Source organism: Orbicella franksi, chromosome 7, assembly GCF_964199315.1.
Source record: "Orbicella franksi chromosome 7, jaOrbFran1.1, whole genome shotgun sequence".
NCBI classification, from domain to species: Eukaryota; Metazoa; Cnidaria; class Anthozoa; order Scleractinia; family Merulinidae; genus Orbicella; species Orbicella franksi.
The window spans coordinates 12,579,254-12,607,222 of NC_138151.1; the positions used below are offsets into that span (position 1 = coordinate 12,579,254).

At 38.7% G+C, this 27,969-nt stretch overlaps 3 protein-coding genes across 5 annotated transcripts; 2 read left to right on the top strand and 1 right to left on the bottom strand.

Moving 5' to 3' along the window:
• Positions 1-864: 864 nt before the first annotated feature.
• On the bottom strand, positions 865-7,445 carry LOC145492625 (uncharacterized). Its single transcript, XM_081472048.1, has 5 exons — positions 7,254-7,445; positions 6,829-6,891; positions 5,803-6,273; positions 1,230-3,140; positions 865-1,112 (listed from the first exon to the last, which is right to left on the bottom strand). The coding sequence occupies exons 1-5, from the start codon at positions 7,443-7,445 to the stop codon at positions 912-914; spliced, it is 2,838 nt and encodes a 945-aa protein (XP_081328174.1). The 3' UTR covers positions 865-911.
• Positions 7,446-7,505: 60 nt separating this feature from the next.
• LOC145491795 (uncharacterized) lies at positions 7,506-20,050 on the top strand. 3 transcript variants are annotated; one of them, XM_081471058.1, is made up of 16 exons: positions 7,506-9,189; positions 9,664-9,901; positions 10,064-10,172; positions 10,450-10,553; positions 10,960-11,075; positions 11,382-11,455; positions 11,555-11,832; positions 12,097-12,248; positions 12,430-12,514; positions 13,623-13,834; positions 14,344-14,436; positions 14,921-15,137; positions 15,382-15,468; positions 15,743-16,015; positions 19,499-19,547; positions 19,784-20,050. In XM_081471058.1, exons 1-16 carry the CDS (start codon positions 8,167-8,169, stop codon positions 19,863-19,865), a joined length of 3,192 nt encoding a protein of 1,063 aa, XP_081327184.1. In that variant the 5' UTR covers positions 7,506-8,166; the 3' UTR covers positions 19,866-20,050. The 3 variants fall into 3 exon arrangements, with proteins under 3 accessions (XP_081327184.1, XP_081327182.1, XP_081327181.1); XM_081471056.1 differs by having other exon boundaries at positions 15,743-18,342; positions 19,784-19,822; XM_081471055.1 differs by having other exon boundaries at positions 15,743-19,547.
• A 96-nt stretch (positions 20,051-20,146) lies between these two features.
• On the top strand, positions 20,147-22,912 carry LOC145491796 (testis-specific serine/threonine-protein kinase 4-like). Its single transcript, XM_081471059.1, has one exon. The coding sequence runs from the start codon at positions 21,026-21,028 to the stop codon at positions 22,148-22,150; it is 1,125 nt and encodes a 374-aa protein (XP_081327185.1). The 5' UTR covers positions 20,147-21,025; the 3' UTR covers positions 22,151-22,912.
• Positions 22,913-27,969: the final 5,057 nt, after the last annotated feature.

The following is a 27,969-nucleotide window of genomic DNA, read 5'->3' on the forward strand; positions in this document are numbered from 1 at the left end:
CTTCAACTTCAACATCACTTTATTTTGCACTTACATTTTGAAATTACAATATTGGCATAAAAAAGAAAAAAAGATACATATATATACTTGGGATACATAACAATTAAAGGTGACAATGGTATATAGTTTGTGCATGGAGGCTAATAGAACCGCGAGGTTATCGAGTTAGCGGCTCCATCTCGTTTGAAATTGCAGGTATTAATGTTGTTTCCGCTTGAGTGCTAAACTGCGAGCGAACGTCTGCAGAATACATGATGCATTTACATATGTACATGCATGGCCCTCTATAATACTCATATTACAACTTTGATGGCAATAAGAATTAATTTAATAGAGCTTGTTGCTGATAACTAAGAAGTTCATTCCAAATTGACAGCTAATCACAAAACAAATATTAACTCCTAAAATTAATTGATACCGAGAATGAACAATTAGCCGGAGCAATAGTGTACAGAATAAAAAGCATACTTTAAAAACGATGATTCTTAAGGTTATACGCTCTATACTATTTACAAGCAAACTACTTAAAAATAAGGCTCAAAGGCCTGAAGTTTCCACGGGATCAGTATTAAAATGAACACGAACATTGCCTTTTCAAAATCCTCTTTCGTTTGATTTCGAGCTCCAAGCAATGATTTCTAGCTCAAAGTTCTTCTTTTGAAAGCCTTGCAATTGCACTCACTTACGTCATCGAGGACTATTGATGCTCAACGAACCGGACTGCAGACAGGTCAGGTCACGAGAGTAACATGATAATAACGTATTGAAGCAAAGTAAACATCTAGTCACAAAGACTCATGGTCAGTAGAAAGAGTACTTTTTGGATTCGGGCCAAGAGTGAATTTCTATATGTAGACTGGACCCTTCCAAGTTGGAGTACAGAGTAAGAGTCGTCATAACTGTTATAAGCATTACATGATTGCCAGCTCGATGTTTTCTTCATTCACATTTTGTAACATCACTTCATCGACATCTACCCCACTGTTTTCCTGTCCTTGGTTAACTGCGGAAATTCCTTCAATGTACTCCTGCACAATCAAGGGAATCTTCTCGTCAGCAATCATAGCTTCAATGTTTTTCTGCCTTCTTCCATCCATGTAAATGGCAACGATCTTTGGTAAAGATCCTGATAGAAATGTCAACAAAGCTCTCATGACAGGGGTAGCACTAACATTAAGCAGCATTATCAATACGAAAACAAACAGCACAAAAGACACAATTATAGTGACCTTCAAAATCAGTACACAGACACTTTCTCTGATAGGCATTAGTCGTTCGTACGCCATGTGGAAAAGCTCTTTGGGGATTTTCATCACATTGTCTTGGTTGACAACAGCATTTTGTGTGGAATCTGTGTTTGGAGTCATGTCTGTGACTTGGATATCTTGTGATTTCTTGTAAGACTTGTAGTGTTTAAAGATAGCAAGGCTAAGATCCTGGTATTTGTTAGTAAAAGAGCAGTAGCTACTCCGTAAATAATACAAAACAAGAACAAAACAAGCCACAAACGGAAGACTTTCCTCAGAGAGCAGAAGTATAAAGGCTAACAAAATGGCAATAGCAACACCACCACCAGCAAACATCAGAAAGCATATTGATCCATAAACTGCTGAACAATCGATCATGAGACACACAGAATTTGACAACAGCAATAAACAACGATTTTGTCGGAAGTAGACATTAACCCCATCTTTTATACTGCCAACCAAGAATATTACGGGAGTTGTTAGCCCTAAAGAAAAGGTAATTAACAGCATCATGTGTATTAGAAGTATAATAGTTATTGCAGGGCTGGCGGACAACAAAACAATGAACAAAAACAAGCGGAGAAAGAAAGAGGAAGAAAATTTAAAAGTAGAAGAAACCAGAAGAAAGCACTTCTTAAAATAAGTCAAGAGAAGTCGAATAAACAGCGTTGACCATTTCACCAAAATCAATGGCTGGATACGTAAATGATTTCTAATACGCTTGGGGAGATTCCCTTGACAGATGATGGTCTTAGATTTAATAAGCTTGCAAACAGGGCAAGGATCATTCCCTCCGGAGGACCCCGCGGAAGAAAATGACGTGTAAGAAACCGTAATATAATAACACACGCAAGGCACTATCGCAAATAGATGCAAAAAACGCAAAATAAAGAAACTATTCAAAGTTGGAATAAGTTTCTCCTGCATGTATTTAACATATATTGCAGGACCGAGGAATAGGAAAGGAAGCACAACAGCTCGTAGAAAAAAAATTCTTACTCTGTGCCAAATGGTATCTTCGTCTGAGAAGAAATAGTTCCCAATCAGACTTCGAAGGCTGACTGGGCGTGCTCCATCCAGAACAATCTGACGAACATTGTCTTCTGTGATCTCGGTCGGCGAGAAAAGACAAAGGAAAGCTGGGGAATAAGAAGCGAAAACCGCAAAGAATCCCAGAAATAACAAACCTAAAACTTTCACCGGCCATCCAACGCATTTTAATAGACCTTTGAAAGTACTGATATTATACCCAGTTGATTTGATGATATTGATACAAGATATTAAATTGTCTGTTGTTTCTGTATTAAAGTCGATGCTATTAAATTTGACTCCAAGATCAGCAAGATGACTTCGAGAGAATATGGTAGAAGAAACATTGTGATCAGTCGGCTCTGTAGCTGTCGTGTTCCCAGGTCTCAAGGTACATATGGCTCTGATTTCTTCGCGGTCTCCATTTGAATCCGTATAAAACATGAAATTTGCGACGCTTTCCAATGCTTTTGTGAAAACTGAAAGTTGTTTACTTGGCATCCATATTTGCCAGTGCTCAGTGAAGTTTCCGCTCGAGTTGCGAGATGTTTGGTTTACGCATTTTTCGGTCACTCTTTTCTCGTAATTGACAACAAGGCCAATCGTTTTTTTCTTGGCGATTGTGGTCTTCATTTCCTTCAAAAACTCAGTATCCATAACTGTACAATTCCAGCTACAACGAATTTCATCGTTGAGACCATCAACAGGCTTGTTGTTATGAAGCGGCGGCTCTACGGCCTGTGCGTGACAAAAGACTACTACCAACACCGCTAAAGAGAGCCAGAAATTTGCCGACAGCATTCTCATAGATTGCAATGTACACAGAGCGAGTTTATATTTGGTTTGTTCGAAGTAAACCCGAAACTTTTATCTTCTCTCGAAGCTGGCAAATGTATTATGCCAAGTAAGCACCTTTTAGACTAATATGGAAATTGAAACTGAAAGTACAATAAGGAAGATATTTTTTTACAAACACAGTTTTTGTTATTCAAATTTACGCACTATGAAACAAAAGGACTCTTAGTCTCAGTTGCCAAGAGTCTTCGGATGGGCATGAATAACAAGAGGTGACGTCAAAGAGATAGATCTTCGTTATACCCGGAAGTGATGGGAGCTGGGGCTGGAGACTTAGCGGTGAAAAGGATAACGAGTGGGATACTTTGCATGGTTGTTTATATTTTTTTTCTTGACAACCAGAGTCCGTTAGTTTTACAAAAATTCATATTTGTGTGTATTCATTGTTGTTTCTTTCTAGAGAGTAGTTTAGGCAATTGTGGGCTACCTTGTTTTGGTACTTGACGACAAGCTCAGTCGATTTTTATCTCTGGTTCTCATTTCCTCCAGTAGATCGCACTTAATAACTGTGGAAAGCCAACTACATTACTCTCTTTGGGACCTCGATAACCTCGCGTAAGTTTTTAAAACAGCTTGTGTTATTGATGGGGATATTTCGTTGGTAAAAAAGTAACGGCTTACAGATCACATGTGAAATCACCGTAAGACTGAAGAGAATGACACATAGTATAAAATTCTCCTAAGAAGTAAACCAATCTATTTAAGTAGACGCTTGCACGAAAAATTTGTTTCACGGAAGATCAGTAATACGAAAACGTACCCACGCATTAAAGCGACTTTAATTTGAGTGTCCAAAGTAATTTGCGTTGCCTTGGTTTTACATTACAACGCTACGCGATTGGCTCAAAAAACTGACGCAACTCTGTCATCCATTCACAAGAAACCCAAAACAAATGTGGCTCACTCGCGGACGTTTCCCAGCGCGTTTCGCGTCAGCCTCGTGTATTTACTTTGAATTCTCCCTTGACTGGTACATTGGATTGTCTTCATCCTTTGTGATTGTCCAGAGCTGGGACGGATACAGGATTTTAGAGAAGCGAGTCCGAGATACGGGCCGCCGAAGGCGATCTCCTTTTAGAAGGCTCGGAGCATCCTTACCCGGAAAATGTTTAAAATTGAAGTCCTCGGAAATGGGATTTCCAGCAATCTGAGGCCAAGTCAGCGTGTTGTAATGTTTCTTTTTGTTATTATTATTTAGGGCTTTCAACCGAACCTTCCGAACCCCCTTCCCCCACTAGATCCTCCCTTACAGAGTGACTTGTCATTTTGTTCCTTGTTATTGCGCATCTCTCGTAATAACTATGCAAAATTACTTTCCACTCCTTCTACAAAAGAAAATGCCAGACTTTGGCACAACAATTTAAAAGAATTGAACAAAATTAAAAATATGCTGACAATACACTGTTGGTTATTATCACGGCACTAATCACTGATTTTCAAACTTGTCAACAAAAGAATTAATCGTCATCTGTTCTCATTGCGCCATGGGAGGCGTAAGGCCTTTAAGATGTCTACAATAGGTAAATTATGAGCTCTTACAATCTCCGACAAAAGTCTTGGCACACCTTCCCACTTTTGCAATATCAGTCAGCGAAATTTATCAGTTCGTCCCCTTCCCCCCAATTCAGTGTTGTTTATCACGATGAAGTCGTCATTACCAGCTTACAACATTGTCGGGGATGAGGGGGTTCCCTATTCTAATGATATCATTAGCTAGGTATTGTCCCCAAAATATCTTGTCGACGCATTTTCGTGCTATCTGATCCAGGTGTCCAAGGACTTTTGTCGTAGATTGTAGATGAATCAATACTTAGAATAAATTATCAGGGGAAAACCGTAGACGTATATAGGCAAAGATGGAAAAAAAAAAAAAAAAAGAAAATTAAACAGACTATTCGGTTAGAATTATTTCTTAATGGGAAGCACTCTCTGCGTTATGTAGGACCCAAATTATGGGGCAAACTGTCTATGGCTCACAGATCAGCCAAGACACTGCAGGCTTTTACAAACTATATTCGCAAAAGGGATATAACTCGCTTAATGGACACAGGCTGTAAGGGCTGCATCCTATGCCGCACATAATGCCCTTCAAGTCATTTTTTTTTCTTGTATTAATATTAGTATTGGTATAGTTTTTTTAGCAGTGTCCCCTAATTAGTATGGTGTATTATTTCCAGGCTATAAGGTTTTTGATACTTTAATAAAGTTCTCACTCACTCACTCACTCACTTAAGTTTTATATGTACCTGCGTTATGCTTTTGACGAGCAAACTAAGACACGTTGTGAGTCTGCAGGCTCAGCAATTCTTTTAGATTACTATTAAAAAAGACGTTTTTCTTTAATCTGATCTAGCTTAATTTTGAACTTCAAATAGCGATATCTTGATGAAAGATCATGTTTTGGAAGCCACACAAGACTATTGAAGAAAGTAGCCGAATATAGACATGTCACTACACGAACCTAACAACAGAAGCAAGGTAAGCTTCATGTCACAGTGCATCATGTGCCCTCAGCGGTGTTACGAAGACTTGTGATTAGAGTTAAGTTTCTCATTACATTTGGCTCCGGAGTAAGTTTGTTGGTGGATCTTCTAGAGCAAAGGATCACAATTGAAGTCATCATAGCCGTCTAGCATTACATAATTATCAGCTCGATGTTCCCTTCATTCACATTTTGTGGTAACGTTTCGTTGACATCTGCGCATGCGCCATAGTTATCACGCCCTTGGCAAGACCTTGATGCTTTCTTGAAGTATTCTCGCAAAATCTTAGGAATCCTCTGGTCAGTAATCATACCTTCAATTTTTCTCTGCCTGCCTCCATCCATGTAATTGGCGACGATTTTAGGAACGATTCCAGTGAGAAAAGTTAACAAAGCTTTCATGACAGGAGTTGCTCCAACTTTGATCAGCATTGCGGTTAAAAAAGCAAGGAAAACAAACGACACAATTATAGTGACCTTCAAAATCAATACGCAGACATTGTTTCTGATAGGCATTAATTCTTCACACGCCATACGGAAAAGTTCCTTGGGAATTTTCATTGAATTGTCTTCGTACTCAGCACCAATGTTTTCTTGCACTTGATCTGTGCTGTTTAACGCCGTGACGTCGAACTTCTGGTCTTGGAATTTCTTGTAATGCTTGAAGAGTGCAAATGCGAGATCCTGTTATTTGTTAGTAAAAGAGCAAGGCAAGAACAAAAAATGCCACATACGGAAGGCTGTCATCAGAGAACAAAAGTTGGAAGCCTACTAGAAAGGCGAATGTAGTGCCAATGCCTGCAAGTATTAAAAAATGTATAGTGCTCCAAAACTCGCCGGAAAAGTCCAGCAGCGAACGGCGAAGTCTATAAAAGCTGGCACGTTGATTGCAGAATTTCGAGTCAAGGATAGGATTACGAAAAGCGAGGAAAGTAAAATACCACCAAAAGCTAATAGTAGTATCGCAATAAGCAAAATCATAGTTACAGTAGGGATGGTGGACAAAAAAATCATATAAATACAGGAACACGGAAAATGTTTACAAAAGAAATTTTGCACGTCGGAAGCACAGCTAGAGACCTCTTACAATAGCGTAAGATATATTGAATAAAAAACCTCCAAGATTGAACTAGAATAAATGGTTGGATGCGTGGATGACCTACAATTAGTTGAGGAAGTTCACCTTGGCAGCTAAAGGTCTTAGGCTTAACCAACCTGCAAACTATGTAAGGCTTCGCTTGGACCGACCTTGTCGTGAAAAAAGATATGTAAAAAGGCCTGAATGAAATAATAACCACAACATATCCTCATAACTCGCTGGAATAAATACAATCTAGGCAAGCTTAACATCATAAAATCAGCAAAAATTGCAGGACCCAGGAAAGGAAGAGGCATAATCACAACTCGTATACAAAATTTTCTCGCGTTCTGCCAAATTGCGCCGTCACCTTCAGGGAAGAAATAGTTCCCCATCAGGCCTCGAACACTTACTGGGCTGGATCCTTCTAGAATGATCTGACGAACTCCAAGCTCTGTGACCTCTGTCGGCGAGAAAAGACAAAGAAAGGCAGAGGAATAATGCATGAACACTGCCAAAAATACAAAATAGAAGAAAAACAAAGCAACTAATGGCCATCCACCGCGTTCGAATGGGCTTTTGGAATGAGTGCTATAGTTTCCAGTTGATCTGGTGATATTGATACAAGGTTGTGAATTGTCTGTTGTTTGTGTATTACATCGATGCTATCAAATTTGACTCCAAGATCAGCAAGATGACTTCGAGAGAATACGGGAAACGATTCACTGTCATAAGTCGGCTCTGCAGCTGTCATGGTCACAGGTCTTAACATGAGGAGCTTTGTCCAAGAAAAAAATTCTCAGCAGGATGCGTAAAATGAAACCTTGGCTTGTCACAGTGAGGCGAGAGATCTCAGTTATCACACGGCCGAAATTAATTATCTTTTTTTGATCCTGTCATGCAACAAAATAAACCAGACGCCACAATCCACGCGCGAGTCTTAATTTAAACACGAGAAGACTTTGGCAATTTTCTTTCGCAAATATGCAACAAGTGAAGATGTGAAATCGAACCGACTTTTTACTTGCGGTTCTCTGATTGCTGAGCACTTTTATTGAACGCTTGCTGTTTTTGGATTCGCCGAATTTAGTCAACGGCAGAGGAAACTAAAAATAGTGACAGTAAAAGAAGAAGTGACGTTATGAAACTAAGTTTGAACGACATGGAGATAGGCTTCGTTTCTTTGTTCGTTTTCTTTAATCAGCTAAAATTTGTTAAAGCGTGCGTTAAGCATAGGTAAACTCGGTGTCGTCGGTCACATAACTTGCGTGTAACGCAAACGGTTAGTTTCCAGTACCTCGCTTGTGTCCTGGCTATTGTTTTCGGATGTCTGCAGAGGATTTGTGTACTTGCTTGTGATCGCTATTGTGTGTCAAAGGTAATTTCTTACTAACTGGGTAATATTCTACTTTAGCGGGACTTTCAAGTTTCAAAAGCATCATGTTTTTGATTTGTAACTCACTTGAAGCATCGATATGGTGGGAGACGAACCGTCGTCCTCCTCCACGTTTAACGTTTCCAGTCTTTCAAGGGTTACAAGTTCGTCGCTTGACCCTCGAAAGCATTGGTATGTCCTTACCAAAGAAGTTTGTCGAGGTTACCCGAAGGATTTCGCCAGGAATGAAATTTTTAAGTCATTTCCAAACGAGCTTCGAAGTGTGGCTCCGCGGGAACTTCAGCCCGCCAAATCGGCGTATTCAAGCGACTTCCGAAGAACGCCAAATACAGTATATGTCGCTTCGACCTTTGGTTTAATTGCCGGACTACTACGTCAAAGCGGTCGTTCAGCTAGTGGCTTTCTGAATTCAGCTGTATTCACGCCGATTGTAAATCTCCTAAACTCCATCGCCTTGGACATGGAGCACCGCGATGCCATGGACTTCGCTTTTGGCGGGAAAGCGTGCCCAGTTATTCAAGCCTCTGAGGAACTCCAAGCAGAACTGGCGGAAAAATCACGGTCAATTGAATTCCTAGAACTCAAACTAAAAAACCTTCAGGGTCAGGTTGTTGATCTTGAAACGAGTTTAAGTGATTTTTCTTCTTCAGAGCCAACATGCTGTTCGACTCCTGTCAACTCTCGTTCACCATCATCGTGCTGCAGTTCGATCGAGGAGACAAAATGCAGCCCAGACCTCGGATCGACGACCAGAAAACGACAAGTTGTAGCCAAGTGCAAGGAAGTGCTAGATTCAATCAGTGACGTCTCTGAAAAATATAAAGAATCAATTGCTTGCGTTCTAGGAAACAGTTTTATTTATGGTGATGATGCTCAGAGAGAAAACGTGAGAAACCACATCTCGGAGGTCATAAATATTGTAATGGACTCAAAGGGGTCGAAGAAAGGCTTTTCTGAGCTTCTGTCCTCAGAAACACACGCTCGTGTTTTCCAGAGCATGAGAGTTTCGGATTGGGTGCTGTTGTATTTCAAGCTGCACACAAAGTTGCCTGATTCAGCATGGCAGACGCTGCTCAATTTGACCCAACTTGGAAAGACCGGGGTGAGTGCACTTCTGGGTAATGATGAGTGACATGAAAAGCTTTTGTTCCCTTTTCTATTTATTGTTCTTAGTTTTGTTTGCATGCTGCTGCTTTTCATTCATTGTTGATTTGCTCAATATAATGGTTATGTATTCTCCAAAAAATAAATTACCATCATTACTTTTATCAAGGCTACTTCCCAATAAAAAATGTGTGTCTAGTATAATTTATCAGTTTCACAATGTATTGAGCATTTCAATTTTACTCAGAGTGATCGCCAAAGACAACAAATCAAATATCGTAATAGCATAAGGAACTAGCTAGAAGCAAGGAAACACAAGTGACCAAATCACATATGCCAAATCGCAATTGGTTTTTTTTTTGCATCTGATTGGCTGAGAGGGAAGCACGACCAACTTGACTTGATAAGAGATGACTGTATATAAGAGTTAAATTTATGCCTCCATTAATAGTTTCCTTCTATTTATCCTTAGCGATCCAGTGATACACCTTTACTTCTTTCAAAAAATGAAATCAAGGCTGTAAAGAAGTTAGTATTTTCTGTTGTGCGGAAAACGCTGAAAATTGGTAGAGTCAATGATGCTGACTTTGAAGCATGCGATGTGGACCTACAATCTGTTCTTGTCTGGGCCATACGAGAACAGCGCCTTCATTGTTGTGACACTGAGGACCTGGAATTCAATGTTAAACTTGATGGCCGTCCTCTTGGTGGTGAGTGTATCAGTAACATATTTTAACTGGGTGTTTCATTTGTCTGCCTAACAGTATCTACTGCAGTATTTTTGATAAGATTGTGTCATTCTATGGGTTAATAATAATATGTTATGAATAGTTGGTAATAAAACTATTTATTTTTGGTATTTTGTTTTCAAGGGAAAAATCAAGTGGCTGTTGGTCTGGCCCCCATTGACTTTGCCAATAAAAGTTCTGAGAGCGCCTTGTCAGTCTACCCTATTGCTATAGGGAATTGTAAAGAGAATAGGTCAGTGACTACTGATTGTGCAATCATGAACAATTTTTTGCATTTGGATAAGAAAGTAGGCATTAAGATGTTGCTGTAAAGAAAAGAAACATTTATACATGTATTTCTCAGTCAGTTATTTAAGATGTAGTAGAAACTCTAGATAAAAAGAGTTCCCTTTCTTTCATGAGCAGCTTTAGTTGAATTTTGTGATGAATACATTTTTTTCTGTTTATTACCTTCTTTCAATTAAGGTGACGTTTAACATTTTTTATTTTTGTCCCTATTCTTATATTAGGGCAAATCTAAAGCAATTGATTAGAAATCTTAATTGCCAGAAGAATGTGATAAAAAAACATGGCATTGTTGTGGATGGAAAAAAGTACAACATCTCTTTCACAGGTACATGTAAATAGTGATTTAAACCAGACTGATGAGAAAGGGAATGAATTTTGAAATGCTGTTATTTATTTAATGGGACATTATTTGTGTTTATTTGGGAGAAAAACTAAGTTAAAGCTATCTCATAATTTTTTACAGGGATCAATTAATTGTGCAAAAAAAGCGATGGCAAATACTGTTTGATAATTACCTTAATATTTATGGCACTGTTCAGTACCTTTAGTAACATTTTGCTGTTGTTCTAAATATCATAACAATCCTGCCATTAAATAGGGTTATATCAACATTAATACCACTGGTTCATAAGGAAATTGGACAAACTTATACAGTATGTGAAATGGTCCTTGGATATTGTTTTGCCTCATTAGCATGTGTTATGAATTGTTTCCCCTTATACGACCTTAAGTGACTCTGGACTACAAGGCTTTGCTGCTTCTCCTAAACAAAAAAGACGATGAGGATTTCCTCCTTGGTGGCAAGGGCTATGGAGTGCAGTGTTGTGCATTTTGTGATGCAATAAGGGTAAGGTTTTATATATTTACATGTAGTTTGATGGTAACTGCATTAATTAACACTTACTTGAATTGTAAACTGCATTTTAGTATAGGGTTCAGTGTCTATCTGTATCAATCATGTCAGTTATAAATTAGTACTATTATCATCAATAAAATACTTTTATTTTTGCAATCCTAGTAAACACTGAATGTTAAGACAAGGAAAATAGATATCATTATCTAGTAGCTCTTTAGCTCTTTGTGGAAAAATTTTATGTTTTTTCCAGCATTCTAAATGAGGTCAATATTTCTATTGTCCATAACTTTATTTTAGGCTTGCACTTGCCATGGAGTTGCTGTGGATGAGACATGCCTGGATTGTTTAAGATCAAAAGCTAACATTGGAAGGTGAGGGTGTTGTGAGCACAACTGACTGGTAAATATAAAATAATGGAAATTTCCAGGTTCAACGTAAGCCACTGAGTGTGTATTTTTGCTCTTTTTCAGGGGTACAGGCCTTCGGGATGATCTCAATTTTCTTCTGGAGGAAGACTTGAGCAGCATAAATCTTTGCTCTCTACATTGTGAGATGCGAAATTGTGAGCAGCTTCTAGGCTCATTGGGTTTGTTTGCCTATCGAGTTGGAACCCTGGACAAGTTGAATGGTGCCTTGTCTGATTATGGGCCTGAAAACTGTAGAGGTTTTCCTAGAGTAACAGTTAAAGAACGGAAAGGACAACAAACAGCAATAGAGAGACAAAATATACATGTTGCATCTTTTTCAGGTACTGTCATCAGTCCTTTAATCTATTGTTCATCACCAATGTAATGCTGTCAGGAATATGCCAAATGAATGAACCCATTTACAGAGTGAACATAATTTATAACTTTGTGAACATAATTGCATACAGTCTTAGGAAACAACTTTTTCAATTTTCACTCCGATTGCAATGTGAAGGTCATGGAGTAGTATACATACTTGTGCCATTTTATGACACTGATGCAAGTTTGGTGGTCGGTATTTAAAGTCAAGGTAAATTCTTTATCAGGTTCGATGGAGAGAGAAGTTCTTAAAAACTTTGAAGAAATTGTAGCAAGGTCACTCCCCCTTGAGAAAGTTGCCCATTACTATGAGGAATGTTCTGGAGCTGCAAGAGACGTTCTGCTAAACTATGTCACCTTTTTTGAACAGAGGATATCGGTGGGTTAACTCATACATGTAGCAAGATTTTAAATATCTTACGTTACTGAGCAGAATTTAATGCTTTATATCATTTTAATACACATAATTTCAGGTTGGGTTGAGATGACTTGTAAGGGAATAAATAATTATGTTTTACAATAAAAACTTACAATGTAATTAACAATGTCCTTATTTGTAGTTTGTAGATGAGATACTCGACCGGGGAACCTTTGTTAGAGACTATGGTGTGCGGCAAGAAACAATTGACCTCGATGACACAAAAGGTGAAAGGACATCTCAACGAAGCTCATTAGCTTACTATATTTATAAATTGTTCGCTTAATAATTTTTTATTTACTCATCAGCCTATTCAATATTCATAACTTTCTCAAGATCTGAAATTGTTCTTAATGGAGCTACAGTTCAGTCAAGGCTTCTTTGCCTAAATTTTCAAGTTTCTCATTTCATTTGTAATCAAATTGAATTTCCCTCATGCTTGACCACCTATGTCTTGGATTACTCCTACCTATTTGATGTTTGTTTACCCTGGGAAACTATTATTTTAAGGTTTCCTTACCAGTTGGGATTCTTAATATAGTTGAACCTCCTGTAAGCCACCACCCAAAATGTGAAGCCTAGGTGGTCGCTTATGGTAGGTGGTCGCTTTTGAGAGCTTAGACCATAATGGGTCAAAAGTTTTCCTCATTAGAATATGATAACTGCCGAGACTTAACCCATGAACGAATGCCGATGCAATGTTTTATTCATGTGAAAGTCAATTTCGAGAAAAACATCTGGTTCTTCCCATTGAGAAATTGAGATAATGCTACAACACCTTATCCAATTTATGCTCTACTATCTGTCAAATGGTTGCTTACCGGAGGTTAAAAACAAAGGAAAATTTCAAACTTTTAGCTCTAAAAGTAGTCGCACTCACTAAAAAGAGGTTTCAAATATACCGATTTGACTTGGAAACTTTTGGTATTTTGGAAAACTGGTCGCTGAGGAGAGGTGATTGCTTACGAGAGGTGGTCGCAACCAGAGTTTGGACTGTAGTTTATGTTACATTTGAAATATTTGTTTATTTATTTACAGTGGCCCCAATTAGCACATTTAATAGTGCTAAATACATTTGACACTTAAATAAAGTTATTATTATTATAATTATTTAAAGTAAATTTCACACATTGTAATTTTGATGTAAATCCTTTATGCAAGAACCTTTACTCACATAAAGTCATCTGTCTCTCAACCCAAGGCTATGAATGGCTGGAAACAAACATAATCAGGGAAACCTTGGGTTGCTCCAGACTACAACAAATTGGTCCATTATATTCCCATTAAATGCTTACACTGACAATCTGTTGGATTCTTTCTGTTTTTGGCTGTAAGAACTTAAAGTGTTCTTGGAGAACCTAAAGGAGAACTGGATTAAAAGACAAAAAGAAGTCGAAGAAAGATTCCTGGAGCTGGAAGAACAGTGTGGCAATGAGGAACCCCTACCCAAGAAGAGGAAAAGAGGGAAGAAGAAAAAACTCATGGAAGACCACACTGATCCCTTCGCAAATTATGCAGCCCAACTTCAAATTGAATTTTTTGTCAAGGTAAACTTGTAGCTAACTTTGACATGCAAGTAGGTTGCATACACTCAATTGAGTCATTCACTTATAAAAATGCCTGACTGGAAAATCAGTGTTGTTCAATAACCAACATTGTCAACTGAAAGATTAGCAGTTTTATTTGTGAAGAAACAAAAAGTTTAACTGCAGCAGTTGTAACTTTATTTGACTAATACTTAACTGATGAAAGAATGAAGGATGCGAATACAGCCATAACACTACTGGAAAAATTAGCTGAAAAAATTTCAGGCTCTAAATGGGATTCGAAACCATGACCTTTGCATTACTGTTGCAATGCTCTACCAACTGAGCTGTCAAAGCCACATGAGAGCGGTCGTGTGTGGGTTGGGCCCTATATGTTCAGTGGACGTAATACTCAGCTGAAATTTTTTCATGTCATTTTTCCAGTAGTGTTATGGTTGCATTCGCATCCTTCATTCTTTCATTATTTAATTGCTACTGTTGGACATCTATTACCATGTAATACTTGTCAGGTTTGCTGTGATTGGAGGGAAATTGCCCACACAATGCGTGACAGAGTGTTCGAAGACCATGAAGAGCAATTGATTGATATCCATGATGTGAAGGTATTATTTTTTATATTGAAAACAATTATTATTCTCTTACGAAGCTGTTGTGGCCATAGCCCTTGGTCCATATACACACTTGCTTAAACTTTTCTTGAGTTTGTTTGAATTAACTGAAAATGGTAGGATATCACCTTTATGAACTAAGTTATTCAATACATACAGTGGTTTAAGTCCATTTTTGTTTTAAGCATTGCATCTAGACTTGACAGGTATGAAACTGGTTTGTGCAGAAATATTCAGGAATGATCAGTTACTCTTACTAAATCCAACAAGGTTAATAGGCTGATAGAAAATAATTTCAACCATAGCTTTTCTACACTGGAATGCTAAAGCTGTATGTTACTGTCAAAAACTACATGCTTTTCTGTAGTGTCAAAATTATTGTGTATACAGTTAAAAATTTTACAGGTAGAGAGGGTTACCCATCTTTGATAATTTAATTTCTTATTACATTCTTGTTTTCTTTTGCTATACTCTCTAGTGCAAGGAGTGGGGCTTTTTGTTGAAAATGCTATTTGGACTACACCTTGGCACTGGTGATTATGGGCACCTTGTCATAGATCACATTGCTATGCTCCTACGGCACTTTAGGTCCTTCTATAAATATTCTGGCCAAGGATTTGAGGCTTCTCACAAGCTACACAGACAATTGTATTCTAAGGCAACAAATCATGATTCATCTGGACCTGGCCAGTCATGTGAGTTACAAGATACTGTATTATTATCATCATCCTTGTCGTCATTATCATAACTGTTATCAGTATTAATTATAGTTATTTTACTTATTATAGTCCAGTCACACTAGTTTCAGTCACTTTTATTTCTCAATACTCCCTAGAGTGTCTGTTGAGGCCATAATGATATAGAATCAAGTTTAAATGAAAGTAAAATAAGTTGTAATATCAAATAAATTGGGTTTGAAAACATTTTCTCTTCCTATAGTGAATCAAATTCTCACGCATTGGTATGCAACCATGCTGCTGTCGTTGAGATATTCATTCCAACAAGCTGAAAATTGCATTATGGCCAGTAAGTATTAAAAACCGAATTATGTGCCATGGATATTTTGTAATACTACATCAATAGATTAACTCCTTGTGTGCATTTTACACATGGAGATAAAAGGAAACCAAGCAAATAAACACTGAATTTAATTACACGTATATCTTAATGCAAAGTTTGTGACATAATTGTGTAACATTAGCATTTGCTAGCATGCAATGTTAATTCGAAACAGGTATGGTTTTCACTCCCTCAAACACTATCTTTTCTTTTGTTTTTTGTTTTTTTTTTTCATTCTTAGGAAAGAAAACATTTACCTACCGTGGATGTGGCTGGAAAAGTGCTGGTCATGAAATGAGATCTTGGACAGGAGCTATGAAAACTTGGGTTCAAGTAATCAATAATTTATTTGAGCAAATGTTTGGAAGTGACTTCCTTACATACTGCTATGATAAAGACCATGGCACGAGGGTTGAGGACACAGTGACATCCAGTATTTTAGAATACTGCCATGATCACTGGGAAAGTCAGTATGGTGTCCACATCAGTCCACAGCCACCACAAGATCTTTCTGGTAAGTGTCACCCAGTAGCTACCACCTTGGTTTCAGATACTGACATGCTGACTGAGCCAACCCCACTGCAAGATCTTTCTGGTAAGTGTCACCCAATAGCTACCAACTTGGATTTAGATTCTGCCATGCTGAATGAGCCAGCCCCAATACTCATTCCAGAATCTGAACCAGCTAAATGTAACTTGGAGTCTGTCACTTCTCATTCATCTCCTCAACTAAAAGCTGCAGTTGTCATTGAGGATCAAGGTGAGACCATCCTGTCACAGCAAACTGCCTTGCAAGTTGCTATGGCCAAAGCTAGCACAAGAGGTGAAGAAGCTGCTCTACACAGTTTACTTCCACCTCTGGCATCAAAATTTCCCTTGGCACTCCAGCCAGTTTATGGTAAAACCTCGAATGCAGATCCCTTCTCATTAACAGAGCGTCCCTGTAAAAGTGACATCCAGAAGGCTCAGAAAGTTCTGCTTGATGCTAAAAAAGCAGGCATGAATCCTACTGGTATTGACATTGAAGGCAAGGGTCAGTTTTCTGAGAGTGCCCTCTGTATCCTAAAACGCTTCTGCACACTAGCTGACACTACTCGCAAAGTGTCTGCAGAAGCTAACTGGCTTTCAAAAATGAAATGCTCACCTGAAGATCTTGTACGATTACAAAATGCCCTTTGGCATCATCCAACAAACCACCCAATACTAAAGTACGGTAAGAAGGGATTGGATTCCACGTCATTTTCTGATCTTGTTGAGGAACGATATATCGATAGCTTTGTCATTGATATATGCATCGGTAAGTTTTTGGATGACGCCAGAGAAAATGGTAAGAATGACACTGTGTACTTTCCCACAGAATTTTATGATTGGATGAGCTGCAACGACAAGAATTTCCAGCAGCTGCAATTAAATGAAACAACAAAGCACCTCTCAAACATCGATGATTTGCAGCAAATTCTAGTGCCAGTTTACATGCCTAACCATTGGGGCTTAATCTTTGTTGATTTAGCCCAGAAAGAGATGTACTTTGATGATGGCCTGCAGTCAGCAGTTCCTACCATGTCCCTTCCATCAGTCAAGTTGTCATTAGAGTTACTCTCTGAAATGTACCCACACCATCCACTTTTTCAAACAAGGTTTTGGAAAAACTATCCAAGGTTTCGGCACTTTGGTATGCCATCTCAGGCACCGGTTAACTCAAAAATGATCGGCATTGGAAGCTGTGGGATTGGTGTGATCATGGCTGCAAGGGATATGATTCAGAATGGGTCTTCATGCATCAACAACTTCCTGTGGAGATTTTCTGATATGGATCAACACAGGAAAACTTTAATGTTGCAGATCCTTGACTGGAGTACTCCATAGAACCAAGGTGTCCTACACTACTATTCTTCCTGTCTTGGCTAGCCAGTCACATGTAGACTCTGGTTATTTGAAGGCAGAAAATCTTCATTTAGCTAGTTCTGCCTCTCTTGGGTAGTCAGTCCTATTTAGACTGTTGTTATCTGAAGAACAGAACTTTTATTTTCACCTAGTTCTGTCTCTCTTGGGTAGTCAGTCCTATTTGGTCTGTTCTTATCTGAAGAACAGAACTTTTATTTTATTTTATTATTATTTGCTTAGTTTTTAATTATTTATTAACTTTTGTTAATTTTTTTGATGATTTTATTTTATTTTTTCTTTTCTTTTTTATTGATACTCATTTCTTTCATTTATTTTGACCCAGTTCTGTCTCTCTTGGGTAGTCAGTCCTGTTTGGGCTGTTGTTATCTGAAGAACAGAACTTTTACCTCATTTTAGTATTCATTTATTTTTAATTCTATTGTTATTATTATTATTATTATTATTATTATTATTGTTTTATTATTATTTTTTTTGTTTATTTATTTTTTTTTGGACCCAGTTCTGTCTCTCTTGGGTAGTCAGTCCTGTTTGGGCTGTTGTTATCTGAAGACAAAGACCTGTTTTTGTTTTTTCCTTATCCCCCCACTGTTTTTCCACCTCATGGTCCGTACCTTGTCGTGGTGAGGTGGCTTGTGTGCCTCAGTGACCTGTTTGAAGCAAATCCAGTGAAAGATACAGTTTCTTGATATACTAAATCAATTGAAAGGTAGAGGCCAGACTAAAACGGACCATCCTTTCTTAAATGCCTTTGAGTAAATTTCAGACAGATTTTAATCAGTTGGAATTCTATATGCCCTGGTCTGAAGTGGACCTATTTATAACATCCGACAATCACTTCAAACCATTAACCTGATAAGAGGATACCAAGGCCTTTTTATAAGAGATGTCAGAATTGAAGCCTGGAATACCTGGCATAATAGACCCAAACAGAAGGAGGTATGATAGTTTTTTTCTGCTTTCCCTTTCACAAACATTTAATGTTCTGTTTGTTTAATTTATAACAATATTGTGATTTCTTACTCTGTATTGTTTCTATCGAGCAGTTTTTTATACTTGGGCTGTTGTTATTTAAGGGCATCATCATCATCATCACTATCATCATCATCATCATCATTTCTTTTAACCCAATTCTGTCTCTCTTGGGTAGTCAGTCCCATTTGCATGGGCTGTTGTTATCTGAAGAACAGAACTTTTCTTTATTTTATTTTATTTTTTTTACCCAGTTCTGTCTCTCTTGGGTAGTCAGTCCCATTTGCATGGGCTGTTGTTATCTGAAGAACAGAACTTTTCTTTATTTTATTTTATTTTTTTTACCCAGTTCTGTCTCTCTTGGGTAGTCAGTCCCATTTGCATGGGCTGTTGTTATCTGAAGAACAGAACTTTTCTTTATTTTATTTTATTTTTTTTACCCAGTTCTGTCTCTCTTGGGTAGTCAGTCCCATTTGCATGGGCTGTTGTTATCTGAAGAACAGAACTTTTCTTTATTTTATTTTATTTTTTTTACCCAGTTCTGTCTCTCTTGGGTAGTCAGTCCCATTTGCATGGGCTGTTGTTATCTGAAGAACAGAACTTTTCTTTATTTTATTTTATTTTTTTTACCCAGTTCTGTCTCTCTTGGGTAGTCAGTCCTGGTTTTTGGGCTGTTGTTATCTGAAGAACACAACTTTTATTTTATTTTATTATTTTATTTTTTTTTATCCAGTTCTGTCTCTCTTGGGTAGTCAGTCCTGGTTTTTGGGCTGTTGTTATCTGAAGAACACAACTTTTATTTTATTTTATTATTATTATTTTTTTTTTTATCCAGTTCTGTCTCTCTTGGGTAGTCAGTCCTGGTTTTGGGGCTGTTGTTATCTGAAGAACAGAACTTTTATTTTATTTTATTATTTTATTTTCTTTCCCCAGTTCTGTCTCTCTTGGGTAGTCAGTCCTGGTTTTGGGGCTGTTGTTATCTGTTATTATTACTATTATTTTATTTTCTTTCCTCAGTTCTGTCTCTCCTGGTCAGAACCTGTTACATGCAGCACTCTTTAGTTTTATAATTTAACATTTTGTGTCCATTTCAGTCATTTTAATAATGTGGCAACTCTTTTAGGTCGCAAAGCAATGCAAAGTTGGCTGTTGTTAGCAAGAGTACTTATGAGGTATGAGAGCTGTTGGTATATACTTAAAGTTTTATTTTTGACAGACAAATGTTCCCTTAATCTTAAATTGTGTGGAATCCGGTAGAAGGAGACTGCTCCTTTCTGGATAGGTATTTTCAATCAAACTTGCACTTTCGAAACATAAAATCTGAGTGTCAACTTTCCGTGGTTATTGCTCGAAAACAGTTCATGCCACCAGATGACCCCAAACTCTCTGGTTGCTCTTCCTTCACCAGGTCCGACAACCATTTGAACTGGACGAAAAGTTGGCCGTCCCACGTCTTGCTCTCTCTTTGGCTGCCTCTAGTGCTTCTCTAGCATTTTGCGGTTCGTGTCTTTCCTCTACCTCCTTGTTTCGCAGGTAAGTCTTCTTAAGGTTTAAAGGAATGGCACTTTGTTGACCGAGGGCAGGTTACAGTATCATTCAGGTCGTGGTCTCTGTATTGGAACACATTGAACTTTTCCCTCCAAACGGGGGGACGTAGGTGCCTCTTTTCTCTGCCGCTGTTATAAATGCATTTGGCATGTTAGCTAACAAAATTTGGACGTACTCTTCCAGTACATAGTACCTTTCAACGCGACTCCATTTCCCTTAAACAAATATAGATATTGTACAACGCTAATTTCATCATTTTCTCTGGTAACATCATTGGTTCTTGAGAACAAAACAATTTACCGCTTCAATCCTATTCGCTAGTTTGGAAGTTTCTCAGTCAAGAGAAGTAAGATAATGATAGTAAAACGTAGTCACTCCATTGCCACAGAAATTTTGCGATTCCGTTGTAAAGATTGGAGAAACAGAGGGGAAGTAAATGCAAGCATACTTACCGGCGGCCTTTGGATGTACCGGTAGACAGGAATTAATACTGTCCACAATGCCACTTATCCCCTGTTTGTAGCTTGAAGACCTTCACCCTCTTCTAATCCTTGAAGGTAGCCGTATGACCTCCTGACCATTGTAAAACGGCAGAAATGTCACCGAATGCGCATCGATATGATTTTTTGCCTTTCTGTGTCGAAATAACGCAGTAGTGGTATTAAATTCGGACGGACAAATCGTAGCGCGTTTTAAAAACAGCCACAGAAACAGCCATGTTTGCAAGAATGGTGAGAATCTCTGCGACTTAAAAACCTTGTAATAGCTTTTCATCATGCTTTTCATTAACTTATTTACACATAGGCTTGCTGTGATGGAACAAAGCTCTTTCAACAATGATCAATCGGTGAATAGCTGAATAGTGTGTGAAATAGGGGATGGTTTTCCGGCAAATATAGCTGCTTCCTGAGTTCTTTTTGCTCCACCAATCGTATACATTTAATATCCATTACACGTGCTTGCCAAACGCTTTCCGTCTCTCACTTTGGAAAGATCGCCCGTGAAATCAATTTTTCAACGATAGCTGTGAATAGTTTTTCATCTTGCAAATAACCGGTTCTTCCACTTATTGCTTCGTAAATTTTTAGCGTATTCATCCTTAATGGCTCGAAACAAACGGAAAACGATCAAAGATCCAGAAAAGTTGAAGAAAATTCGGAAAGAAGCAAAGAAAAGGTGGAGACAAAAGAAGGCTCAAGAAAAAGCTTTGAAAGCAGCGGCAGCCATCGCCGGCAACTCGGCAACTATTGGCAAAAAGGAAGAACAAGTGGTTAGGTCTGTGCGAGAAGTAGCGGAGCAGAAGGTTGAAGAAAAAACCATGAAAACAGCGGCAGCCATCGCCGGTAACTCAGGAACTATTGGTAGAAAAAAAGATCGAGTAGTAACGTCTGTGCGAGAAGTAGCGGAGCAGAAACGTGGCGAACCTGCTAACCCGCCGCGAAGACGAGTCGACGTCCAACACCACGTTAAAGAGATCAATCCCTCGTTAGTCGTGCGGACAGAAAAATTTCTTGGATCAGGAACATTTGGAAACTGTTATCTCGCTTATTACCGAGATCTGCTTGTGGCTGTAAAAGAGTTCAAGTCTGTGAAAAAGTGGAGCACTAACGACCTGAAAAAAGAAGTACGCCAGGAAGCGAGAATGATCAGCTACCTCGGAGATCACAGTGGCGTGCCTTTGCTATTTGGTGTAATAACTAAGAGCGAGCCGCTTCGGCTTATTACAAAGTTTCATGGCCGAAAACATAGAAGCCTGACCTTGTCCAGTGCCACTAGAAAAAAAAATTATCTGGACAAACCTGGTTGGCTCGGTGTGTTAACAAAAATCATCGAAGCGCTCATGCACATACATTCGTGCGGTATCCTGCACAACGATTTGAAAGCGAACAACGTCCTGCTCGAGGAACGAGAGAACGGGTCAGTAAACCCGGTAATTATAGATTTTGGCAAAGCACGCTTTGCGTCTGATACAAAGCCTGCGGTGGCTGTAACAATTTCCAAAAGAGAGGAGTACCAGAAGCGCTACCCTCATATTGCGCCCGAAATCGTGTGTGGAACTGGGATGCAAAGCTATAAATCAGACACATTTTCATTTGGAAGAATCGCCCTTGCTGTACTGGATTTGCTACCCACAGCAACTGCTCGATCAATTAAGATGGCCAAATCGGCTTTAAACGATGATCCTGAACAGCGTCCCTCGTTAAAGGAACTGCTTAGCGTCCTTTAAAGATTTGTCAATTGAAGTAAAGAAACTCAGTCGTTCTCAAATAGTTAAACAGGCCAGTATGAAGTAATTTTGTAAATATGTCTTATAGTGCCCTCGTTAGTTCACGTTTTCCTTTTTAGATGAAGAACCTCATATTGAAAATGTTACCGCTGGAATAGTGATATTTACGGATTATCTGTGTTTCTCTTCAAAAACTGTGCTTTCAGTTTAGTGTTGCGAATAGAGAATCATCACGTTACTATTAAGTTTTTTCGATGAGCAATGAAAGTACTGTTTCCGGTTATTTAGAATTCGACTTGTAAAGATATATATTCTTTTTTATCAGAGAGCGACATGCTTTTAATACCACTAGTTGTATATGTCTCCGAGGAACAGCGGCATTAACTAATTATTAAAAGTGTTTTTAGAGAGTAAATAATACGTGGTTTATGAGAGTTTTATCCAGTGACACCAACGCCGCGAAGACAAACGTGACCAAATTTCTCCTCGCAACATACAGTTACAGCCACGCGTGTTGATGTCTGGAAACCATTTGTTTTCATGTCATGAGATACTTAATTAAATTGGTTCGTGTTTCTTTCGGCATGCATTTGACCGCCGATAAGTGCGAAAAAAGTAATTACTGGAAATTCCTAGGGGACACCAAGAGCGTAGTAAACGTGTTAAATACGGTGTTCTCTGTCAGTTAATGATAAGCCATGGAGGAGAATTTCTCCTTCTTAGCCTAATTTGCATATTTTTTTTCGGAGGGCAAAGCTCGTCATGTACATATGGCTCTGATTTCTTCGTGGTCTCCATTTGAATCTGTATAAAACATCAAATTTACGACGCTTTCCAATGCCTTCGTGAAAACTGAAAGTTGTTCACTTATTGGCAACCATATTTGCCAGTGCTCTGTGATGTTTCCGCTCGAGTCGCGAGATGTTTAGTTTACGCATTTTTCGGTCACTCTTTTCTCGTACTTGACAACAAGGCCAATCATTTTTGAGTTATTTTTTTTGTAAGAAAATACCTCTTAGTCGGCGCGTCGGGTATGTTATGGACGGGTCAATGGATGAGTGAGTCGTGAGTCAGTGAGTCAGTGAGTGAGTGATTGAGTGAGAGATGTATGTATGTCACACCAATCAGATTGGATCTACTATAAACAGCCAATCAAATTTCTTGTTGTAAAGGTAAATGGTATGCGAGAAGATCTGATCCCGATAGAGTTCAGAACGGCCGTATTTATTCCTCTATAAAAGAGGAGGAAGTATTCATATATTTGGTTTACTTCGACATTTTCTGTGGGTTAGGCTGAGGATTTTGGTTAAAATGAACGAGATGGGCCTTGAGGTGTGAAACAGTTCGTGAGTTAGTAGTGTGCAAATGCAACGAGATATTTTTATTTTTCGTTTCAAAGGTAACTTGATACTTTTGTTTTTCACAAGGAGTAAATTCAATTAGAGGTCACGAATCGTCGCGTCTAGTTCTTAGGACATGTTTTAGAGGGGACGAGACTTTAGATTTGAAACAGTTCTAACGTTTACAATAGTAAGTGTGGGTAACGATTGTTTTGTTCTTGTTGTATGCAAATATAACGAGATAATTTTTTTAGTTACAAAGTGTAATTTGACTCTCTTGTTTTTCACAAAGGAGTAAATTCAATTAGAGGTCACGAATCGTCACCACTCTTTTCCACGAGATGTTTGCTATCTTTAGTAGCAAATGGTAACTTAACACTTTTGTTTTTTATATGGGAGTAAATTCAATTAGAGCTGACAAGTTATCGGCTATTGTTTCCAGGATATTAAACAAAAAAGAAGCTTTCGTTTCTGGACGGTTTTTACGTCTCTGCAGTAGCAGTTTAATAGTTTTATTTGTTGACATTCATTTCAGTCCGATATTTTTAAAGGTAAAAGGTATGAAAACTGTTCAAATGTTCTTTGAAGACTGCATGGCACCAAGTTAAAGTGCAATGTAATTAAATCAGACTTTCAACATGTCAGAGGTTTTTTTTTTATCTTTCTTTCTATTTTCGGTGAAGTAGTGTTGTGTTGTGTAAAAAGGTAAACTTACGACTCGTATAAAATGCGAAAAAGTCTCTAAATTAACTTGAGTATTTCTGAGCAAAAATTCCTCTTGGGGGTTGGAAGGGTTATGTGATCGGTGAGTGAGGGAGTTATGCATGTGCGCGTGTCACACCAATCACAGTGCGGGTTGAATCAAAGAACGAATCAAATTGCCTGTTAGAAAATAGGATGGTATCTACAGTAATCTGGAGACGTCTCGGATCACTGTAGTTTGTTCAGTCCAACATTTTATGGCTTACTATTTAGCTATCTCATCATGACCGATGTAACATCGCAACCAAAAAAACATGTCAAATTAACCAAATCATTACTGTACCATGAATGCTTCTATCTCCGACACTTCACACCAAAAAAAACATAACTCTTGCACGCCTTGCGTGCCTATGTTTTTTCTTGGCGATGGCGGTCTTCATTTCCTCCGAAAAATCAGAATCCACAACTGTACAATTCCAGCTACAACGAGTTTCATCGTTAAAACCATCGACCGACTTGTTGTTATGAAGTGGCAGCTCAACAGCCTGTGCTTGACAAAGCACCGCCAGCAACACAGCTAAAGATAGCCGGGAATTTGCCGACAGCATTCTCACAGATTGCAATTGAAACAGAGCGAGATGATCTTCGGCTTGCTCGAAGTAAACCCGAGACTTTTATCTTCACTTCCAGCTAGGAAATGTATTATGCCAAGTAAGTAACTGTCGGACCAAACGTGGAAATATGGAAACTGAAAGTTTTCAATAGTTAACAATAGGTGACGTCACCGATATCTTGAGTATGGCCGGAAGTGATGGGAGAGTGGGTAGGGGACCTAGAGGTGAAGGATAAGGAGTAGGGTACCCCACATGGCTGTTAATGTTTTTCTTTTTTAATATTTGAAAGATTTGAGCGACTCCCCTTGACTAAAGGACAAGCTCTGTGTTAAACTCTATCTACTCTGCCTTAAGGGATTTACACTTGCATTATGCTTGAAATTCGAAGGAAAAAACTTGTCCTCGCCATCAACTCGCTTCATCAGCACCTTTTCGTCCCATGACCAGCTTCTGGCCGGAAGTCTCATTGAAATGTGACAACTAACAACAACACAAATATAAACTCTTAAAAATGAATTGATACCGAAAAAAAAAAACAACCCTGGGCAATACTGCAAACCGGCAAGAGGATAACAGGGGTATGAAGGGGCTTTTATACGGAAAACTTCTACCCCAGGGGCTTGGGTTGACGTACAGTTTAATTCTGACCTAAAAGGACAGTTCGGGTATTTTAAAAGAACTGTGTATACTTAATTTGTTAGTAACAATGAATTAATTGTATTCCAATTGTATTACTTTGAGAAAGCTATACGTTTGTCTAGTGACATTCTTATGTTTCTTGCAGCTATCTGATTGAGCTTATGTTTCTCTTGCTCGATGTATAGGTTTACTCCTCCTTTGGTTGTTCTGGCACCACATGATTCAAATGTAGCTGTTTACACGCAAGTCCTGTTGACTGTTTTGCGTGTTTTATATGTCATTGTTCGGCTTAGTTCAGGCAAGACCATGGTTTCGATCCTCCATGTGGATCTCATCAGTTGCCGGTATTTCTAAAATACTCTGTACATCTGAAGTTGCTAGCGCAACTCGTACGTCTGTGAGAATGCAAGACATTCTGCGGCTTGGCACAAACTTCTCGTGGTGTGTACCCTTGTGACGGATAGAACATGTCTGGTTTCTATTGGCTATGACAGCTAGCCAATGGCGTAATGTACTTTTCGATCCTTACTTTTTTGAAGCTTGACCTCGTTATTGTGTGTTTCTTTGACGGCATTTTTTCTAGATTTCTAGGCACTCGATGGCTGATCTGCAATTTGGAGCTATTTAGATTTAACGCACATGTTCTTTTGCAAACCCCCTCTTTCAAATGGGGTTGATGCTATACATTGAGTGCGCATTTTTTGCTTTAAGCTCCTTGACGTTAGTTGAGTGCTGCTATGTCTTGCACGATGTAGAACGGGGCACGTCCATAATAATCATATCAGTGTAAAATGGGGTTGACTAGCCTACACGACTTCTACGGTTCGTGACATTTGTACATTTGCCGTTCTCTGTTCGGTCACTCGACCTTTCTTGTCGCTTCAATCGTGTTCATGGAGGATCGAAACCATGGTCTTGCCTGAACTAAGCCGAACAATGGCTATAAAACACGCAAAACAGTCAACAGGACTTGCGCGTAAACAGCTACATTTGAATCATGTGGTGTCAGAACAACCAAAGGAGGAATAAACCTATACATCGTGCAAGAGAAGCATAAGCTCAATCAGATAGCTGCAAGAAACATAAGAATGTCACTAGACAAACGTATAGCTTTCTCAAAGTAAAGCTACGGCGTCTCCGAAGGAAATCGTACGAGAACAAATATGATATCCGTAATAAGGATCTACCTACTGTGCTTGCAAACAGTTCTAATCACAGCCGGGCCCGGCGTCACAATATAGAATGCAAGTAAGCAACATGTTCACGGTAAATTTCATATTTGGTCCCTCAAAAGCAAATTCATGGAGACTTATAAAAGCATATCTTGCAATAGAAATGAGCCTAAAAAAATGCAAAAACACACGGCAAATTACAGAGGTGTCAAACTCAACGAGTCGACATGCAGATAACACGCAGACCTATGACCTATAAAAAAATTTGCCATAGCACGATCTAACGGCTCAACTTCACTTAAAAGTCCTCCTTATTACACAACATGAAGTGCCCTTCATGAACACGAGTGAAGCGACAAGAAAGGTCGAGTGACCGAACAGAGAACGGCAAATGTACAAATGTCACGAACCGTAGAAGTCGTGTAGGCTAGTCAACCCCATTTTACACTGGATGTTCACATTACACGAAACCGTGGCATAACGCTGTATTCATCGATCAACTCGCCGTGGATGTAAGAAAAGAAATGTTCCATACCGTTCATCATGTCAATCTATGCCATTAACTGGTACCATAGTCACGTTAGAAAAATACCGGGCGAATCGACTTTGAGTCCGGGCGAATCGACTTTTTGTTCGGGCGAATCGTCTTCCAGTTCGGGCGAAAGGGTTTCGGGCGAACGGAATTTCGGGCAAAACGACCGGTTACCATTGTTCGTGTGCATACACGTATGTAGCCGTGGTTTTAATAATAATTTTACATGTACATCGATAGTCGGCTATCTTTAAAACGAGGAATGGGGAATCGGAGAATCGGGGAATGGGGAACGGGGAACGGGGAACGGGGAACGGGAAACGGGAAACGGGAAACGGGGAACGGGGAATCTTTAAAATGGGGAATCTTTAAAAGCGGGAATCTTTAAAATGGGGAATCTTTAGAAGCGGGAATCTTTAAAATGGGGAATCTTTAAAAGCGGAAATCTTTAAAATGACGAATCTTTAAAAGCGGGAATCTTTAAAATGACGAATCTTTAAAAGCGGGAATCTTTAAAATGGTGAATCTTTAAAAGCGGGAATCTTTAAAATGGGGAATCTTTAAAATGGGGAATCTTTAAAATGGGGAATCTTTAAAATGGGGAATCTTTAAAATGGGGAATCTTTAAAATGGGGAATCTTTAAAATGGGGAATCTTTAAAATGGGGAATCTTTAAAAGCGGGAATCTTTAAAATGAGGAATCTTTAAAAGCGGGAATCTTTAAAATGGGGAATATTTAATAGCGTTAATCTTTGCCGAAAAGTGAACGAGAATCTCTCAGTTTCCAACCGGAAGCTATTTATTCTGTCACATGTATCAG

Excerpts from the sequence above, each read along its gene's own strand:
- LOC145491796 (XM_081471059.1), top strand. The coding sequence starts at position 21,026 with ATGGCTCGAAACAAACGGAAAACGATCAAAGATCCAGAAAAGTTGAAG.
- LOC145492625 (XM_081472048.1), bottom strand. The coding sequence starts at position 7,445 with ATGACAGCTGCAGAGCCGACTTATGACAGTGAATCGTTTCCCGTATTC. Across the intron at positions 6,892-7,253 it reads CAAAAGCCCATTCGAACGCG|GCCTTTTTACATATCTTTTT; the intron begins GTGGATGGCCAT and ends TATTTCATTCAG. Across the intron at positions 6,274-6,828 it reads AAGCCTTACATAGTTTGCAG|CATTACAAGAAATTCCAAGA; the intron begins GTTGGTTAAGCC and ends GCACTCTTCAAG.
- LOC145491795 (XM_081471055.1), top strand. The coding sequence starts at position 8,167 with ATGGTGGGAGACGAACCGTCGTCCTCCTCCACGTTTAACGTTTCCAGT. Across the intron at positions 15,138-15,381 it reads ATCTGGACCTGGCCAGTCAT|TGAATCAAATTCTCACGCAT; the intron begins GTGAGTTACAAG and ends CTCTTCCTATAG. Across the intron at positions 15,469-15,742 it reads TGAAAATTGCATTATGGCCA|GAAAGAAAACATTTACCTAC; the intron begins GTAAGTATTAAA and ends TTTCATTCTTAG.